General features: G+C 37.6%; 1 protein-coding gene across 2 annotated transcripts in view; it reads right to left on the bottom strand.

Moving 5' to 3' along the window:
• Nucleotides 1-21,128, bottom strand: part of LOC136845798 (protein fantom-like) — a 54,235-nt gene that overhangs the window by 15,965 nt on the left and 17,142 nt on the right. For both annotated transcript variants that reach the window (XM_067116136.1, XM_067116137.1), the window contains exons 8-14: nt 11,554-11,669; nt 10,243-10,374; nt 8,393-8,551; nt 6,690-6,776; nt 5,077-5,205; nt 2,601-3,027; nt 429-613 (exon numbers count right to left, since the gene is read on the bottom strand). In XM_067116136.1, coding sequence (XP_066972237.1) covers nt 429-613; nt 2,601-3,027; nt 5,077-5,205; nt 6,690-6,776; nt 8,393-8,551; nt 10,243-10,374; nt 11,554-11,669 — 1,235 coding nt within the window. The remainder of the gene's footprint in view (nt 1-428; nt 614-2,600; nt 3,028-5,076; nt 5,206-6,689; nt 6,777-8,392; nt 8,552-10,242; nt 10,375-11,553; nt 11,670-21,128) is intronic.

The raw sequence follows: 21,128 nt of genomic DNA, 5'->3' as shown, positions 1-21,128 counted from the left end.
AAGTTGTTCATATATACAAAAGAAGGAAATTTTAAAATCATGTTTAGAGGCAATTTTACCTAATGAGATCCAAATTGAAAAAGAAACTACAACATACCACCTACTTCCTACAGTCCACAGTTTACTTCTCATACTGTGGTTGTGTATAACATTCATATAATAAAAGTTATCTTCTAAAATTCTGTTAAATTAATCTAACCATAAACCATGGTAACTTATAAAACATCTCTAAAATACCAGAAGGCCCAAGTAATACTAAAAAGTTGCATCTTCAATAACTACTGACCTTCTGTGATTATTGCTTAAATGTCAAATGGTCCACAAGGAGAACACTAAATAAGTACTGTAGACTCTATTAATAAAATAGTGAAGTTTAGGAAAAATATACTTAAAATTGACATAAAATATATCAGTACAATAAGCTATACCTTCCCTATCTTCATTTCCAGATCTGGTAACAAATGCTTCAATTCATCTGCATCATCATGACAAGCTGTTACTGGCACTGTACCATGAAGTGTGTTGCGTGGGTGCTCAAGCACTTCACAGAATGTTAACTGACATTCGCCAACTTTTGCGGGGTGACCAGATTCTAAGAGAATGTACACACTTGCTGTAACAAAGCCAAAATTATAAAATTAAAAATTGCATATCTACTAGATTTATTCAGAAAAGAAAGTATTCATTATCTGTATGCCAGTACAGTATTTAATCTCCTTAGTAGTTTTTCCATACATTTAATATGCATTAAATGTATGAAGAATGCGCATCAATTTAGTCACAGCATAACTTCCTTACCTGACATTTCAAACTGATGTTAAATAACTAGGCAAAGCAAAGCAGTATAAAACTTACATAATCAATATTACACTGGTCTGGTATAGTTCTACAGCATAAGTTTGCAATGAGATATTTGTATTTATGTAAAAATATATGATAAAGGAAGTGGTTCCAGGGATTCTGCAGCACAAGTTTATGGAACCACTGACAGAAAGAGCTCATCATGTTGTGACATGGAAGCTGGCTGTCAGCTACTGGCAGATGAAAGATGTCAGATAACTGCATAAGATTTATGTAGAATGGAATGTTTCTAAACATACTCTGGACTACTGTGACCTATCACAGTCATTGTGCTTTGAGCTTGTATGAGGATGACTATGGTTATTTTAAAGACTACATGATTCTTAGGGTTACCTGGTAGAATCTCAGTTAATTTTGAAATAAACCCTATATGGCTATTAATAAAAGGAACCCTTAGAAGTTGTGTTGTGAGTTGGGGAAGGTGTGCTTACGTAAAATTCCCTGCCCTACCTGTAAGTTTTGGTTCAAGAAGCCGTGAACCAAGTATAACAAAAGAAAGTGCTATTCCTTTTGATGTTCCCTCCCTGGGCTCAGAATCCTTAGCTTCATTTCCAGCTGGAATAAGAACAAGATCCTTGAGCCTCTAGTATTTCTGTGGTGCCCATGAAGGAGCACATTCCCTCCAATGACTCAGTGTGTTCATGCCAGGGGCTGCTCAAGACCCTGCTTCTGCACCTACCTGCATTCATGCCTTACCAAATACAGAGCAGTTTAAGCAGCTACACTTGCGGAGAACCAAGGTAAAGGTCATGAGCTGCTTCTAAAGAACCAATCCACTGTTCTTCATATAATTCATTTCATTACAACACCAGTCAAGCCATACCTCTTTCAAGGGACAAAGTTCCAAAGTGTTTGAAATATAATGTGAACGACTATAGTCTGTTGGACGACAGGGATTCTATCATGTCCAGCAACTGAAATCATGGTAGACCAAGACTCCTACGAGTCCTTTGAAAAGACCACTGACAAATCAAATCCTGGCAGAGGGGTTAAAGGAAAATTTATAATGACAAATATATATTCCTCTTCATGTTCTCAGGTGGTCAATAATTCATGAACTCCAGACAGCAAATCAAAGAAGAAGCATTCTCCTTCCCCTGAAATCTGAGAAGCCCTGATAACCCCAGGTAGGCAAGCTTCTGCTGATTAAGGATATACTATAATAAAGTTTCTGTCACTTCAAAACCTAATGAGAGGACTCATATGGACTCTGACCTTCATGAGCTTTACATGATTGAGTCTAATTTTTGATAAGGTATGAGAGATGTGTAAGAGTCTTACCCATCCTGAAGGTTGTAAGAGGTGTAAGAGTCTTACCCATCCTGAAGGTATCTCTCACCACCTGGGATCTTTACTTTTGCTAAGTGTATTCAGTCACCCACTTCAAAACTTAGCATGATGATTATCTTAAACAGAGGTTTATTATTGCTACAAGCATAAAGTTTGCTCATGGTAAAACCATATACTGTATAAAATACTGAATGATTTTCTAACAAGTACAAATTTTTTATTTTAATGTCAACAGGAACTTCATCCAGGCAAAGTGATAATTTTTTTAGAATGCCCTACACTTTTCCCTAAAAAAATAACTGCAAATACCAACTAACCAGTTATGCTGTGAGTAACATACATTAGTTAGCAATATGCTTAAGTAAAATATGAGGTCTATGTTTACAAAATAAAATTATCAAGGTTTTTGTTAATAGTTAGTATATAAAAGCTGCTGAATAATACAGTACCTGTGACAATATCATCTCTTAAAGACTCAAGATTCCTGTAGTTCATGTGGAACTTGTAAAGTGAGGAATAATTGAAATGGGCAAATTTTCCTATAGCAACATTAGTATGCTGCAATGGATCTTCCAAGGAAAAAGGCACTGTCCAAGATACAAATGATTTCAACTGGCTAAAATCATCCATTTCAAAAGTTACACTTTCTATGTGGAACTCCAGCATGTTGTCATGTTTGCTTAGTTTCACATTCTGAGTCACATCTTGAGAGAGGCTTTCAAGTTTATCCTTGATATTTTTATCAGTGAGCATTAATATTCGCTGTTCCAACTTGTCACTGTGTTCCTCGCGTTTTTTTATCATCTCCTTAAGGCTCTTTATGGTAGAAGTCAGACTCTGGCTTTTCTGTTCTGATTCCTGATTCACTTTATCAATCTGCAAAAAATCCATGTACTGTGTCAATATTTAAGATAAAATAAAATTGCCAGTTACAAAAGAATAAACTGTCAAGAAGCCTGTTTCTCAAGTTATACATTTAAAATTTGGAATGCTGCAAGGGAGGAAAATATCAGATGAGACATAAGGTAATAATCCTTTGCATTTAATTCTAAAATCTCAAATAAGTTTGCAGTCTTACAAAATATTATTGATAGAGAATAGCTTAGGAAGATTATAAAATAAAACAAAATAATTTCTTAAACAAATTGCCCCACTTAAGAATGTTACATCAGTAGTCAAAGAGACTGAGAAATGTCCCTCAGGTGGGTTACATATTTATTACTAATTTCACTCTCTTACCCACTTCCTTTCATTTGAAGTTACGCTCTTAAATTATTGTATATCAAATTATATGGACAGAGGATGAGTTTTTATGTAAGGCAATGGTTTATAATGATCCATAAAAATGTTTTGGGTAGGTCCCAGAAGATAGTATAGGCTGATTAAAGATACCAAGGCTGTCCGCTGAAGCATGAAAGGTAAATTGGGAGTCAGGATCCACGTACATGTGTTCCCGTAGCCTAGGATCTTTGGCCTATCTTTTTCATGCTAGCATCCATATCTGTATTTTTTATTTTACTGAATATCACAGGCATAACACTTCATTACTGCAATAAACTGATATAACAACTTTATTTATACAATAAACTGTATGACAAAGGCTAAATGAATTTATGCAATCCTACTATGTAACATGTGCTTGCCTAGCTTAGACTCTTGTCATTTTCTCTCCATACTGATACTGTACACATACTGCATTTTATTTAGTTTATACAACTTCTTAGGTACAACTTTATTCCAATATTAAACCATATGTCTATTCACAATACTGTATAGTAAACAATAAAAATATTGTAACTTAAGATTAAGGAGCCACTGCAAGAACAATACACCCAACACAAAACTGAACAGTTTACACATGTTGGTGGGACTAAGAGATTTATGACTCAAGGTATTTACTGTCAGTTCATAAAATTTTTCCTGATAACTATATTCTAGTTACCAATGACTAAAGTAATATGAGATGTTCTGCGCTCACTGCACCAGCATTGTAACACAAAAATTACTAGTTGCTAGTAGCCTAGCCTAACTGCCTATGGGCTGGTCAAATGCTCCAACCTAAGAATTAGAGACAAAAAATTATCCACAGATTTTCAAATTCATGTGGGTTGGCACCCCTAACCCTGTGAATTTGAAGGGACAACTTAATAACTAAACATATGACTAATGCTCAACACAACACAACAACTGAACTACTTTACCTAGTGTTTGTAGCATGACAGCAGCCTTACCATTGAATGAAAAAATTTTTATTTTCATACGGTACGCCAAGTACACTAAAAATTACTTTAGTACATTCCTGAGTCTACAGTTGTAATGAGATCACTACACTATCTTTAATTTTGCAATGAATCATTAAAAACAGAAATAAATATTCAGTAAGCAGAGTGGCTAAAACATCATGCATGATGTTTTAGCCACTATGAGATGGAAGGCTCTTAGCAGCAAGGCTTTTTACCTGAGAGGGTAACTCAAGAATTCTTTCCTGTACTGCTGGAACAAATCTCATTTAACTGTACTTTTTGGTGATCAATATATAAGTGAAATACATGGTCTGTCTGTTTTATGGACACATGTCAACTGAATAAAGTATGTTCAGTTTTCTGACGATATTTTTTAAGGGACACATCCAACTTGGCAGATGCTAGGACAATTACAAGAAATGTTTTACAGTTTATAATACAAATCATTATCTACATACAGGAGTGGATTATCTGGTATGGCCATTAATTAACCTTGTGTTTAGTATACTGTCTCGTTCTGAGAAGGATAAATCTTGTTCTTGTTTTACTGATAAATGCCATACTCCTGCAGTTTACTCCTCTTAATTTAATCAGGCTAGATTCATCACTCCACAGCCTACCACCCTTTCTTCATTACAGATTACGCATAATGCAATGCCCTGATGAAGAAATGTTTACTTACTTCATCTCTCAGACTTTTATAAGTAGTAGCATGCCGGCCAAGAGCTTGAGAAGTTCTTTCCAGTTCTAAAGTTTTTTCTCGATACAACAACTGTAGTTCGCTATATGATTGTCTCAGTTTTTCAAATTCCTGAAAAACAAGTAAATGAATAATGAATGCATTATGCAATTTAAATTCTTGAATGATATATCAAGAAAAATCTCTACCCAGTAAGAATTAGTTAGTAAAGAGAAAACAAACCTCTCAAAAATCAACCTTTCAAGAAAGAATATGATTAATGCATCATTCAGACAAGTCTAACCATGCTAAAACAGAATATAATTGAAAATGGATAAAAACTAACAGGGGGAACAGATTTTAAATGTAAACAGTTTATGTTTCAGGTTACAACCTTTCAAAGTATTGCACACATCCAACTCAACCATGTGGAAATGGTATCATGGCAATTACCCCATAATTTTTAGTTTTGGATATTAATACAAATACAGCTCTAAAGGACATGCTGAGAACTTTATGGGCTGCATCTAATTTTCATTAACTGTTTTTGGATTGCTTAAATAAACATACCCTAGAGTACCATTACTAAATAACTTTGATAGGTTTACTACAGCCAATTTTGAGAACTTTATTTCACTGTTTCACCAACTGCCGGGTAGCAACTGAGCATCAATGTTTATAAAAAATTTCTGAATTCCTTATGAGAGAGTTAAGGATCAAAAGAGGAGTTCCAAGATAATTATAACCAGGTAGTAGAAAACTGAAGACCTTCCTCATGTATCTTGTTATTTCTTTGTGTAAATTAATAATTGTATCAATAAATTACTTACAAAATAATTTATATGATTACTGTACATGACTTACATATGCAGTTCACAGTGATAATAATCATACTTACATTAACAACTAAATATGTGTATATTATATATGAATATATAAATAGCCACTTCAAATGCCTTTATCAGTATGTCGTCCAGTTTTTTAATTTCAAAACGTAAGTATATTTCTTTGCATATGATCTTTAATAAGTTTTCAGAGTAACATATTACTGTGAAGAGAGACTTACATATTTGATGAAGAAGAAATTTGTTTTTCAGAGCCGAGTGACTGAAATTCAATTAAGCTTTTGAATGACTTTTTTTCAGAGCCGAGTGACTGAAATTCAATTAAGCTTTTGAATGACTTTATATAACTAATTTTTATGTAAAATGGCACCCAACCCAAATATCCTCCAGGACCTTTAAAAGCCTGGTCTGTATACCTATGCACATAGGAAGTATTTATAATTATCTTTATTTATTTTCAAAGGTGTCTCCTCATATGGATTTTTTAAGTCTAAGAGGAACCTCCATCCATGAACTCCACAATCAATCTCAAACTCCACCCAGGAAAATCATGCACAGCAATAAAAATCTTGCCAGACTGTTTAGTTCCAATTCTGAAGCAAGTTTTGAGAGATCTGAATTGATGGCAGAACACTACCTAAAGACTTATAAAATGACTCACCATCTGCTCCTCGAGTGCTAAAGAATATTTAAAATAAAGAAGTTTGTATATTGCAATGGTATATATATTTTTAAGTTTAGAAACAGTAAGATTAAAATTATCATACTAACCTCAACAGAGACAGCATTTGTACTAGTTTCTCTTTCCTTGGATACAACAGATGCCAGTTCATTTGCACTTAAATTCAAGAGCCCTGCCTGCAAAACATCAAGTTCAAAACTATAATGAAAAATAGTGTAAAGAATATTTATTAATCTTGAATCATTTACAAATAAAATTTTTGACACCATAAAGAAAAGCTTGTTTAAAGACCTATAAAAATATATTATCAAATATTGTACCTTAGCAAACAATGCTGAGAGTAATCTAATCTTAAAATTGGCCTTGTTTCTTGAGGAAAGATATTCTTCTGATACTGCAATGTAGTAATGATGAAATTATTTCTTAAATTCTGTATCTTATGAATAATTATCAAATTCCCAGTTATTAGGAAGGCCCTCTCACCTGTTTTTTCTTCTGGTCTTCCTGTTTACAGTGAGCATACATGTATTCCCTTATTTCCTAGGATCATTTTAATATTTGATATCCTTTCATTTATTCATCAAAATTCTACTACATCTTTTGCCTTTTCACCTTGGGCAAGTATGCCTACCCAATGGTTTTGTCTCAGCCCAATTCCATCAAAATTTATTTCTCTGTGCCACAAAAAGATGTTTCTGCTAACTTCTGTAAATAATCATGATACATACTTTATTTTGTTAACATCTCCACCCCTTCTCGACTCTTTCCTACCATCGTTCCAGCTAATTTTCATAAAATAGATGCCATCTCTATTTTCCCTGAGGAGTCTTCAAGCCAACTGCCAACTTAAATGCTGTTAGACATAGGAGAGATCTTTGTCTGGAGGACTCATTACAGGTTTTTGGAGCTGCCATCTTTTTAAGAAGTTCCATATGCCCTTGCTAACAAACTCACCCCATTGTATTTGCCTGGGCTTGGAACAAACTACTGACAACTATTAGCTCTCCTTGGGTTTTATTATAAAACAGTCTGAGAACTTTGATAAAGATGAAAATCTGAGTGTGGTACAGTATATTCATAGTTGTCACGCTGGTAGTGAATGAAAAGAATGTGTAAAGAATATGCCAGACTATTCAATGTATGTGTGGGGAGAAGAAAAGTGCCATACCTAGAGATAGGATTCCAACATCAGACTGTCTGGCCAGTCTTAGAAGGTCCTGTCTTTCTCTAGTGGTAGGATCTCAAGGTATGGTTGGTGTCTTTGCCAACCTATTATTACGAAAATTGTACTCTTAAAATCTGAAAAAAATATAGTGACAAAAGTACATAAATGAATCACCGTTTCTTCTTAACGTGATAACTTTCTTACAAATAGCAAATTCTCCCTGTCATGATTTATAGATTCATGTATCAAGATAAATATCTTTTAACAAAATCTCTCTTCAATAATACTTAACTCACATTTGGTTGGGATTTTATGTAAATTATTTATTATGAGAACATATTCATCAGTAAAGAGAGATTTTCCAAAAGTAGGATGATTGGTTCATTATGGACAGGATACAATAACAAGACATTTCAAATCAACATTAACATGAAGATAAATATAAAAATAACTATTCTGAATGATGAAAACTTATAATGACAGTCAATCCATATTCTTAGTTCAATCCTATAGCTATTTTAGTCAGCTGCATTGCCACAGCTAAAAAGTTGAGTTCAATAATGAGAGATCCCTCTCTTTAAAACACTATTACTACAGTTAAAACTCTGTTCAATTTCAAGCTCCTACCTTATCATACAAGTCTAACTTCTGCTGCATCTTCTGGAGCTGTTCCTGTAGATCAAGGTTCCTTGTCCTTAGTTCCTTAGCTTCCACTTCCAGCTTCATCATTTCTTCTTTGTCTTGAGTCATACGCACAAGAAAAGTACTTCGTTCACTGAGGTCACTCTTTAAAGATTAAATACAGAATTCACAGACATAAATATAGGTTATATACCCTGATGTGGCAAATTATTTATAACAAACATACAGAAAAAGTTCTCTAGTGAGAAAGAATATAAATTTTCAGTGTTAGAAAAGCAGGAGTTAGTAATTAAAATTTATATAATGAAAGATACATGTAAGATAATAATCATACTGTTGGGAATGCAAGAGGATAATACTACAAACTACTTTGTCATGAATAAATATTCTCAGTAGTCTGTTGAGGGTTTAAACCCATGATTGAAATACAATTACAGACTAAACTGTTATGATGTACTTTAATTTTTTTTTTTAATATTTCATTTTCTTTAACAGAAAAAATATGAATTTAATTACAGTCAATACTCCAAACTCTTTACTCATGACTTTAATTTCTATTACAAATGTTTACAGATTCTACCTTTACTAAAAAAAAGTTTTCTCCAGAATAAGGCTTCTTGCATTCATAACTCATGACTATACCTGTGATACAACATTCAAATTTTCATATGTCACAAACAATAAAGTTCTCATAAACATACAAGCCAAGGTAACAAAATCCAAGTGTTGTCTATCACACAAATACCTAGCATTATGACACAGGCATAGGGAAAATGTGCAAAAGGTCTATTAATAGACAAAATCAACCCCTCAAAAAAAAAAAAAAAAAAGATAGTCCAAAAACCAAATTCATCAGTCATTCTAGATCATAAATGTAAAGGAAGCCATGACTATCAATAACAAACATAATGCCTCTTTCTTTCAGTGTCATTATTAAAAGTACCATGGAGACAGCCAACCTGTCATCTGATTCATAACCGTATGTACAAAATACTATACTGTACAAAAACTAACTACAAATGGAAATCAAAGCAGCCATGAGTAAGAGGGCCCACTTACTCATGAAACCACTGACCACAAAGGAACATTTCAATTGATGTATGCAAAGCGCCACTGAAATTCCACTATGTAACTCATAGGCAAATTAGAATGTTTGTGTATTAAAATTATAGCTTTATCATAAAGTTATAAGCATTAGAGCTAAAGCCTATATACAGTACAAAAAACAAGAAATAAATTGGGGATCAAAAATAAACAGAGCCAACTGAAAGCAAATTAAAGTTATAATAAATGAAAAAAACCACAGCTAAAAAAAGTTGGATCAAATTATTAGCAGCTGCCAGAGACCTGGGAACAATGATAAGTATTTTTACTTCAGCTCTTAGATAAAATAATTTCTTAATCCTTTATGACATGGCCACTTATTAATTAAATAAACACTTAAAACCTGCAAAACAATCACCACAAAATATCAGCTGCAAAAGCAACTTATCATAATACCATCTTTTTGAGTAAATTGCTTTCATAAGATAAAAAAATTAGATTAATTTGATTATGAAGGCCAAAATGTGAATTTTCTAAAATGTCTACCATACATGAAAAACAGTAATTCTAATTACAGCCTTTTAATTCTGTACAGGTTTTCGCCTGTCAAGTATACTATAAAATTACACGAAACCTATCAATTACCCTGTACCAAAAATAAAAGTCAGTGATAATTGCTGAAGAAATGGTCATAAATACATCTGTAATCTCTAATGGTGGTGCATGAGATATGAAGAGTTAAGAAATACTAATGGATGAACTGAGGTAGTAAAAATGTTTTATTACTGTACCTCTAGTGCAGACTCCAAATGAGCAATTTGTAACTTCAATGAATCTACTTCTGCTGTTTTCCCACGCTGGTCACTTTCTAATCTCAGTTTGGTTAAATGTTCATTTTCCTTTTGTAGCTGTTCATTTTCCTTCTGAAAAACAGAGGCATAAACATCATGAGTATATTTCCTTACATGATGCTGGTGGCATAAAGACATAGACACATGTGCAATCAAGTAAAAGCTCTCTTATACTATGTAACATTTTACCTTCTAGCAAACTTTCTAATCAAACAACGACATCTACATTCTAGCAAACTTTCTCACCAAGGTATAGCCCTTGATATATAATCATGTAGGGCTAGTTAGTATAATAGTTAAAGAAATGTTCACAAAATTAATTCTCACCATACACAGTGCCATAATACTTACTTTTAATTTACAAGACAACCTCACTGCCAATCTTTTTCAAATAAGTATTAACTGAATTTAAAAGATTACACATACACACACACACACTGAGCAGATAAATTGTAAGTATTACTATCGACATTTACACATTACCAAACTTAATATCAACACCACACCACACCAGGAACTATCATACACTTAAAAACTTCAAAAAATTACAGGATAAATGCTAAAAATCATCCGAGACAGTAAAATTGCATCTAATGGAGCACAGCTGACAAAGCAGGTGCCACACACAAAAATATACAGTAAGGGGGAAAAGAACAGAAGGTGACAAACCCTCCTAAGTAAAGGTAAGCAGTTCCCTGTGCGCTGATGGATGGACTATTATAATCATGAAATAGGTGAATACTTTCACCGACTCAAAATTTAAAGATTCTTTCAAGCTAGCCTAAGTTATTCAATTATAACAGGTAAAAACATGGGAACAGGGAAAGTTGAAAAACTTACACAAAAAATTATAACAGAAAAAAAAGTTTCTTAGAGAAATGTTTGGCAATCAGGTGGGAATGAGCAGAAATGGATGCTAACACTCACTCTGTAAGCTCTACAGTTCTCATTATGATTCACTGCCACTCCAGATTAATAGGACCTGTTGCAAGTTTCAGGAATGCTTAGTTTGTTATAAAGCATGTGCACTGTCTCTACACTAAACCCTCCTAATGTACTCTGGAAAGTGTTACTTTTCCTTTCTATGCACTGATTTTTGGAATGAAGCTGCTAGCTTCCTAAAATGCGCTGTGCAAGGCACTTCACAAGCATGACCATTACATCTTTGATCAAAAGGGACAACTCAAGCAGCATGCAACTAATTCAACTTGCAAATGTTCAAATGTTTGTACGACAGGTGCTGTACTTTACCTTTAAAATAGACAGTTTTTCTGTTGTTTGTTGTAACTCCCCTTTTGCATGTTGCAACTCCTGCAGCAGTTCCTTGGATTGGTGTTCTATGGCTGTGAGCTTATTGTTTGCCTTTTCTGTAAAACAGAAGCACATGTTCATTAACCTTGTAAATGCAACATCTCAAGAAAACTTAACTCTAAGAAATAAAGGCGAATTTACAAGCTTACACTGATATATAATACATAGTTTAAGTTTTGTGTAGATATCAATTTGACAACTAAAAAAAGTCTCAGGATCAGAAATGAGAAAAATAACGGGGTGAAAGACCCTTGACAATAAAGTTCTACCCTCCCATGCCTGTTCTCTGTCTGCCTATCTACATGTTACTCTCTCATCCATACTTCTAGTTTGTGAACTTCTCCCATTTCATATGTGTAGTCAAAAATTAAGTTTTCTTAATAAAACTAATATTGAAATACAGGTTGACCATCACTAATCCGGCAATCAGTAGTCCGGAACAATCAGTAATCCGGCTCAAATTTCGGCTAGAGTAATTTCTAATGTTTCCGCATTAATTTTCAAATTTCCCGGGTCGCTGCGCTAACTCGCTTGCCAGCCGCTTCGATTTGGTGGCGCAGTAAGTTGCATCAACAAACTGGTAGCCTAGCCTACATTATACTGTACTCTATTCACATATTAACAGTATTATACAAACATCAACATAATGAATGTGCATCTTTTTCATGGATCTTTTAAAAAGTTATGCTTTACTACATTGTTTCCAGTTGCGTATATTCTCATATTGCTTTTGTATTATAAATTGCAATCAATGTTTTGTTTTCGGAATCGATATCACGGTGTTTACGTACTGTATTTCACCGCATTTAACCAAGTTCAAAGAGCTTTTCTTGCTTCTAGTTAGCGTAAATGAATATGGATACTTTATTTATTTGGGACAAGGATATTTTTCGTTATACGAAGTGTTTTTAAGTCGAAATATACAGTAACTTAAATAGGTCTCGTTGTGAAATTAATTTAGCTATTTTTTCGTTAATATATGACGTTTGCGGGAATCGCGGCTGGCCGTTTTGGGGGCATGTTTTTTTTTAAAAAAAAAAATCAAGATTCCGTTCGCTATTTTCTCTTGATTTCATCATAATACGAGCTTTATGTATTTATCTTTTATCGGGTGTGAAAACAGTAGTAATTTGTATTCTTTCATGCCCAGTGGTTTTTATTAAAATACATTCTCTCCAGGTTTATTTACGGTCGAGTTTCATTCATGTTGCCGATGCACGATAATTTATAGTCATTAGCAGCTTGAATATTGTTTTCTCAGCTTCAGCTACAACTTGCAGCTTAAAGTTATTGTAGCAGTATATTTCCCTGCCGATCTTTTCTCCAAAACTAACAAGGGTATAGTGTAAAAAATATATCAGTCCTATTGTACAGTACTTGATGTCATTTGTAACATAACTACAGTAATTGTGTATTACTGTATGATGGTTAAAATACAAGCACAACAGTTGTTATCCGATATGATTATTAGCAAACCAACAGTTTCCCGTTCGGTTGTTTATGTCTGTACGCATTTACGCAAGAGTATAACGCTACTAACAATACTTTTATCATTCTCTTTTACTTTATTAACTAGCAGATGGAATAAAGAGATGGAGGAAAAGAAGTTAGTCTATTGTAAGTTGGTCTCTCTTGCTGCCTGTGCCTGCGCGAAATCTAAAAATATTTCCTAAATATTTTTGTATCGGTAGTAATTGCTAACCCCATCGTAAACTTAAAATATCGTAAGTCGAATTATCGTAACTCGAGCACTACCTGTATTTGATAATTGTCTTTTCTTTATTAACCAACTTGTAGTGATTTATGGGATATTTTAATTCTAGGATGAGGTGCTTAGCTACTGTGTTTCGTGTATTCTAGCCTAATAAATGGCTAATCTGGCAAAATGGCTAATCCAGCACCCTCTAGGTCCCAATGATGCCGGATTAGTGATGGTCAACCTGTACTTACCTGAACACCTGAATTAGCCCTGGTCACTGACCAGCCCAAACTATATTCCCATAATTTTACCCACAAAGTGGGTAATTAACTGTCAGCATTACCAACGCTATAGGAAAAATCTTGTCAAACGAGTTACCTGAGGTACTGTTGGCAACACTGCTGCAAATACCGGCCAACAGACTCCGAGATCCCCAATTGAGTTATTCACTATTCAAATTGAAGTGGGGAGGAGGGTGCGAATCATTCAGGTGTTCAGGTAAGTGTTACAATATTAGTTTTATTATGAAAACTTCATATTGCAATACACTCCCTGAACACCTGAATTAGCCCGATTAACAAAATTTTAAAGGAACCTCCCACGTGGCTATTCAGAGCCTCTCATGTATGGAGGAGAAGTTGAGTGTGCAGGATCTCCAAGTTCTTGACTGCTCGCTGATGCCAATGACTGTGCAGAAGAGGTTGAAGAAAATAAACCCACCTGGTCATCTGGATCTGCCTAACCTCAAAGCTCTAACAACATATAAATACTCTCAATATGAACCCCGACCAACAGATATTCTCAAGTTCATTAGACTACCATTACTACATAAAATTCGCCTCTCCCTGACCTTACCCTATAATTATAAAATCAGGTTGGCCGCAACAAAAGGACCCAGCGAATAACCCTTCTCTGAAGAAAACTGAATATCTCTGAGGTAAAATATCGTGAAAACCGATGCCAACTTCCAAGTAGCTGCTTCCAAGATCACTGACACCGAAAAATTCTTCAGGAAGGCCAAAGAAGTAGCCATTCCCGATACTATGCACTCTTGGATGCGAAGAAGAACTCAAAGGCTCTGAAAGCGATGAACCCTTCAACACTTGACTAATAACCTCTTGCAAGAAGAAACTAATTGCATTTTTTAAAATGGAACGAGATGGATACTTAGGGGAAACAAATAAGGTTCTAAGACGAGGCAAAAGTTTCTGGGTCCGAGCCAGATAAATTTTAAGAGCCCTAACCGGACATAGCAGCATTTCGGAGGAGTCGCCTCCTACGAAATCATCCAAAGACGCGACTTTAAATGCTCTGGGAGGAGGATTCGTTTCCGATTTGGATTAGCAACAAATTCCGGCAAGTATGAAAGAAACATGTCCTTCCCCAAAAAGGATACCGTCCTAGACACTGCCCGAATCTCTCCAATTCTTCTTGCTGTTGCCAGAGCAACTAAAAATAATACCTTCTTGGTTAATTGCCTTAAGGACAATGACTCTAAGGGTTCGAACGATGAGGATCTTAACAAACTTAAAACAGCCGCTATATCCCACGAGGGGGCCCAAAGTGGAAAAATTGGATGCTCTATTTTAAAAGATCTTAACAGATTGTGTAAAATTCTGTTGGTCGAAAGCTCAGGTAGATGAAACTGGAACGTGCTAATGAGCATCGACCTATAACCAGCAATCGTAGAATAAGATAATTTCTTATTCTTTCTCAAAAAAAGAGGAAGTCTGCTACTTTCGCCACTGACGGACGTGAAATACTATGCCCCTCTTTCCAGCATCAATTACGGTACATCGCCACCTGGCCTGGTAAAGTTTCCAAGTCTATCTTCTCAGACAGAAAGACAGCTGGCGAGCCACTGCCTTAGAGAGTCCTGAATAACGGGCTGATCGCTGGACAGTCTCCACAAAGCTAGCTTCAGCACGCGGAGGTTCCGGTGGAAGTAATGGAAATGCGGCTGTCTAAGAAGATCTTTCCTCTTTGGAAGGAATACTAGGACTTCAATATATTGTTATTTTATAACAGATTTATTAGTCGTCAATCTGCCGGAAGGTCCGGAAATGCATCCTGAGGTCCACTGAAATCATCCAATTGTCGAAATTTGACAATCAACCAGTTGAGACCACATTAGGAAACAAGAGATTTTTGGTAATATCATGGGTCTTTTGCAAGATCCTCCCACTTTTTAGGGGCCACGAAGATCCAGCTGTAAAAACCCATTTTTCTGGAGAATATATAGCAGGCTCTAATGCATCCCTTCTTTAAAAGGGTCCCAATTGGATCTCTGCGCCAAATACTTATTCCCATGATGGAGGATGGGGAATAACTGGGAAGATAAGCCAACATGAAATATAGGTTTTTCTGTTGTCGGATAGGGAGGTTTATTTCGAGAATGAAAAGGGACTCACAGTTTTGCATCCTTCCCTTAAATTTTGCTTACACTACCCAAAAATCTCTCTGCCTATGTTTTATGTTGAAAGCCCACTGTCCATAAGTAAAATAACACCCCACTATTAATTTTTTCAGAAGTAAAATGTTTACTAAACTGATTTATTTTTCTACCAATTTATTCCAGAAGAAAGAAAGAAAGACAACCTCCTACACAGCATATGAAGATTATTTTCAGTGAAGGGAAATGTTCTAGTTTAATTTAATTAACGTCTCCTTTTGGTATAAAAAGCCCATTTTGATTAAATTTTGAAAACCCTAATCTTAGCATGTGTACCACATAGGTACACATCGCTCATTCAGACCGATGAAGGTTTCGTGTTAAAAGGGCTTGGATCTTCTGCGCCCGATGCAAAACTTGAAGTCTTGGAGGCAAATGAAAAGGGACCTTCTTCCTTAAACGCTCCACTACCCATCTTATGGGACGACTGGAATGAGGGAACGCTTCCTACTTCTGAAAAACCTTCTTGACCGATGAGATGACATTCTTGGACCCTTTAAGAGATCTGGGGACTTGAGCTGCTACCCAAATCATAGCTTGATCTGGAACTCTGAGCTGCTACCCAAATCATAGCCAATGCCAATGAGACACAAAGTTTACCATAGAAGAGACATCCTCCTCCCTGAAAAGACTGTTGCTGAGCGCAAAGGGAGCCCTCAACAGAACCCATCTTATGAATCTCCGGATAATGAGGCAGCAAATGACTCCAAAAGAAATCCCTCCTCTTCCTTCCAAAGAGCGTCATACAGCCCGCAGAAATGTTTGCCTGGTAAGCCAACCCCATGGAAACCAAAGTGTTTAAGGAACCCCATTAACCCAGACAACATCCACATAGAGTGGGACAAAGCCTCCGACTGGCTGCGAAAGGTGTCCTCCAAGATACAAGCCTCCCTAGATGTAACTGAGACCAGACGATTTGACGAGGGAACCCGAGAGAGAAGAGCCTCAACAGATTTGTTGAGAGGAACCCCGACACCCGCAGAAAGGTTACCCCACCACCTTATAAGCAAGGTTGAATCCTGCATACCCGACCTGATAACAGCAGCCAACCTACAGTCCGCCTCCCTTAATGCCTGCTCGACTCGGCCAAACCAGACCAGATTCTTTGATGTTTGAGAGACTACGGTTTCATTGCAAATAGTGATTCGAACACCGCTGGATTTGGTTGAGTAGGCTCCTCCGGAGCCTTGGACTGCAGATAAAGAGAATGAATAAAGTCCACCATCCGCTTATACTCATTCTCATTATTTGGAGAAAAACTAATATCCGGTACGGGATCCTCTTCTTCAAAGGAATATTCTTTGTCCAACTGGTCCGACCGAACTGGAACAGGAAAAGAGGCAGGCTGACCACTAGCAAACGCCCGGAACTCGTTGCACCTAGATGAGTGTGTAAGAGCCTGTCGCCCCGACGCCGTCTCTTCCAAACACACGTGTGTATTCGTGTGTTCGTGTTCGTCATCCATCAGAAGGGACAAGACAGAACAAGAGCGTCTCGTTTTCTTTCTCTGACGGAATGTGACTTCAACCATACAATATTTCCGTCTGTTTCTCCCTAACCATGGCTGTCTTGATATATGTACAATCACCACTACTTGCATTGCCATGCAAGCATTCTAATCATGTACTCATAATGTCCCACCAAATCTTCTGTATCAAACTGTATGTATGTTTCTGTTTGTGAAGACACCAAACGTCTCGCCATTTCACATATATTATGCTACTGCATTGTATACATTAATCTGTCTCGAATCTCATGCAATTGGCCATATGTAGAATTTCCTGGCCTTTCCATTGATGTATGTTTTAACACTGTACTTTTATTATATCTCTCAATATCGCCATCTGTTTGTCTGCCGACAAACACAGATGTCTGAATCTTTACCTCTGTTTTGTTTTGTCTGTGTGTAGATGCTACTTTACTGCCCACACGGGCCAATAACATCTTAGAAGATTCTGTACATTCTTTCAGTAAGGAACCACCAATAAACCAGTAAACACCCAGCCAGTATGTCACTCAATCCCATCTTTACACTGGTGACCCCGGAGTGACCTGAAAGAGCGGCTGACCCAAGATGACGACCCACGCGCCAACAGACCCTTCGCTGCCTCCCGTCGTTCCCGAGTTCTCAGTAGATGTCCGACCCTCCCAGATGACCCACCCCACCACTGGAGCCCTGGACGCCTCCTCCAGGAAACCTGAAGCCGCCCCCGCACTCGTACTGGACAAGCTGACCAATGAAGGACCAGCCAACGTCATCCTTCAGCCTGCTGCCGCCCCCCTTGAGCTGGCTACCAAGGATCAGCCGCCGTCATCCTTCAGCCCTCGAGCCGGCTACCGAAGGATCAGCCTCCTTCAGCCGTCCCCCTCCAGCTGGCTACTGAAGGATCATCCGACGTCACCCTTCAACCCGCTACCGTCCTCCTCGAGTTCCTGCCGGCAGGCGCTGCCCTTCAGCCTCCTACCCGCCCCTAGCCCAAGCCCTTTGAGCCAATTACAATTGTCAGCAAGACGATTTCCACATCGATGCCTTGTTTGGGGGGGGAGTATTGAAAGAGCCCATCGCCCCCTCTTCCAAACACACGTGTGTGTTCGTGTTCGTCATCCATCGGAGGGGGCAAGACAGAACAAGAGCATCTCGTTTTCTTTCCCTAATGGAATGTGACTTCAACCATACAATATTTCCGTCTGTTTCTCCCTAGCAATTGTTGTCTTGATATATGTACAATCACCACTACTTGTATTGCCATGCAAGCATTCTAATCATGTACTCATAATGTTCCACCGAATCTTCTGTATCAAACTGTATGTATGTTTCTGTTTGTGAAGACGCCAAACGTCTCGCCATTTCACATATATTATGCTACTGCATTGTATTCATTAATCTGTCTCGAATCTCATGCAATTGGCCATAAGTAGAATTTCCTGGCCTTTCCACTGATGTATGTTTTAACACTGTACTTTCATTATATCTCTCAATATCGCCATCTGTTTGTCTGCCAACAAACACAGATGTCTGAATCTTTACCTCTGTTTTGTTTTGTCTGTGTGTAGATGCTACTTTACTGAACATCTTCGAAGATTCTGTACATTCAGTTAGGAACTACCAATAAACCAGTAAACACCCAGCCAGTATTTCACTCAATCCCATCTTTACAAGTGAGACCAACACCTGACATCTGTTGCGAACCTATTCGAGCCAACCAAAGTCGATTGTGCAAACCCCACACCACCCAGCGATGATGACGCAACACCTGGGCCGACCACACCTGGGTGACAAACACCCACCCCTGAGAGCGAAGAGGCCGCAACACCTGGTTCACGGAAATCTGGGCGAATCAAAGCTGCTTGAGAACGGGAATCCGGAACTGAAATCACACTGGTTAAGAAAGAAGGAGGAAAAACTCCTTGATGAACCCGGAATCAACCCAGAACCTACGTTGAATGCCTTAGACAGAGGAACAGGGAAAACTGCAAGAAAAGTTGAGAAAGAAGACGAAGAAGGGGAGAAGAAAGAAAAAGCCACTCTCGGAATAACCACCGGAGCGCCTACCGCTGATGTTGGACAGTTGGAGAACATACCAACTGGTCCGGAGCTCAAAGGAGTTTCGAAAGGAAAGCTACGAGCTACTGAACTCAAGGTAACGGAAGAAGGAAAATTACTAGCTATCCTGGAGAACGGACAGCCTGAGGAAACTATCGGTGCCGAAACACTGAACTCTGCTGCAGGCGAACCGCAGACTGCCGTAGCATCCGCGAGAACTGCAGAGGATACATTATGGTTAGAACCCCGTAAAGGATGACAATAAGTTGCTGGCGCCCCGCAACCACCTGAGAAGCATCTAGATTGGATGCCTGAGAAACTACAGGATTTGCAAAAGGTGATCCATTACAGGTACCCCCTCCTTTAGCCCCGAAGCCCTAATATCACAGGGTTGACCCCAAGAAAAGTTTTTGCTCTGCTGAGTTAAAAGCAAAGAAACAGGATGAGCAAACAAAGACCCAGAAGAGCCCTCCGAAGAGTGGACTGAAAAAGAAGATTGAGACACGGCAATGGAAGAAGGCTTAGAAGAAATTGGGGAAAAGGAAAATTCCAAAGTAGCCGAAGAGGCCATAGATTTCAAAGAAAGAAAATAGACCGATTCTGATCCCCCCTGATAATCTTGATAGACATCATTAGTAAATTCAGGAAAATTCTTTACGATATGATCATGAATATTGGAAAAACCAAAATTAAAAAACTGCCTAACTAGTAATCTATAACCTTTAGGGAGACCCAATAAATCAGCATTATATTCAGCAACACTGAAAGTCCGATCGCCAAAATTACCACCACCGCAAGACGAGAGAAATTTAACCCCTGAAGGAAAAGGAACCTTCGAGAAGAAGGAGCATTCTCAAAAATTTCAGAACCAGATACATCAGAAACCAAATCTGAATGACCCTCCACGGATTTGGAAACCTTGTGTTGCAAGGAGCACGAAGCAGGAAATAAAACTGAAGATGGATTTAAATGAGAGGCCGAAATATTAGCAACCCCAGCCAAACCTGAACCCAAAGACTGCACCTTCAACTTCTCTTCCTGAATACTTGCTAACGTACTACAGTACTCCTACTTGTCTGGGTCATTCCTAATTCTAAATCAACCTTAGAACTTACGCTTTTAGGGGTAAGGGGGAAATCTGCTGCCAACACTTCCTGCTCTGTGCCAGCAGGGCCGGCAGATCCTACCTTCGAGGTTTGCAGTTCTCCATGACCCCCGGCACCCGTTAGGGCTGGTTCTGGAACAGGCAGGGGGGCTGAAAAAGAACAATTAGAATCCACAACACTAGTACTGTACTACTATCACTATCTTTAATTTCAGTTAATTTAGTCATAAAGCTAGAAAATAGACTAGACATACTAGCTGATAGCTTGTCTTCTAACTTCTTGAATAATTCAGACTCTAACGCTTCCTTATCAAGAGCCTGTACCTCTACAGCTGGTTCTGACCTACGCTTACTCTTAAAGGCTAAGGATTTTCTGTGCTTTACATAATCTTCCATCTGCTCTACCGACCAAGACCTACACTCGTCACATCTTAGGCTGACATTACATTGAATCTTTCTACATGATATACACAAAGAATGTCTGTCGTGTTTGAGGGTACTCATCCTACGCTTGCAGGCCGTGCATGATCAATGAGCGGTAGCATCCCCACCAGTAGAAAGCTTGGTCGTTAGGGATGTAGCAGAAGTGGAAGCAGCGGCGCTAACCGACAGAGGCGTCTTCCTGTCTGATTTATCCATCTCAAAGTCTAAAAAACGAAGCCACAGTCCAAGTCGTTATCTGGTATCCAAAATATTTATAGGGGGTCGGGCTAAG

Source organism: Macrobrachium rosenbergii, chromosome 14, assembly GCF_040412425.1.
Source record: "Macrobrachium rosenbergii isolate ZJJX-2024 chromosome 14, ASM4041242v1, whole genome shotgun sequence".
In the NCBI taxonomy this organism is placed as follows: domain Eukaryota; kingdom Metazoa; phylum Arthropoda; class Malacostraca; order Decapoda; family Palaemonidae; genus Macrobrachium; species Macrobrachium rosenbergii.
This window is presented reverse-complemented; position numbering and strand designations above follow the sequence as displayed.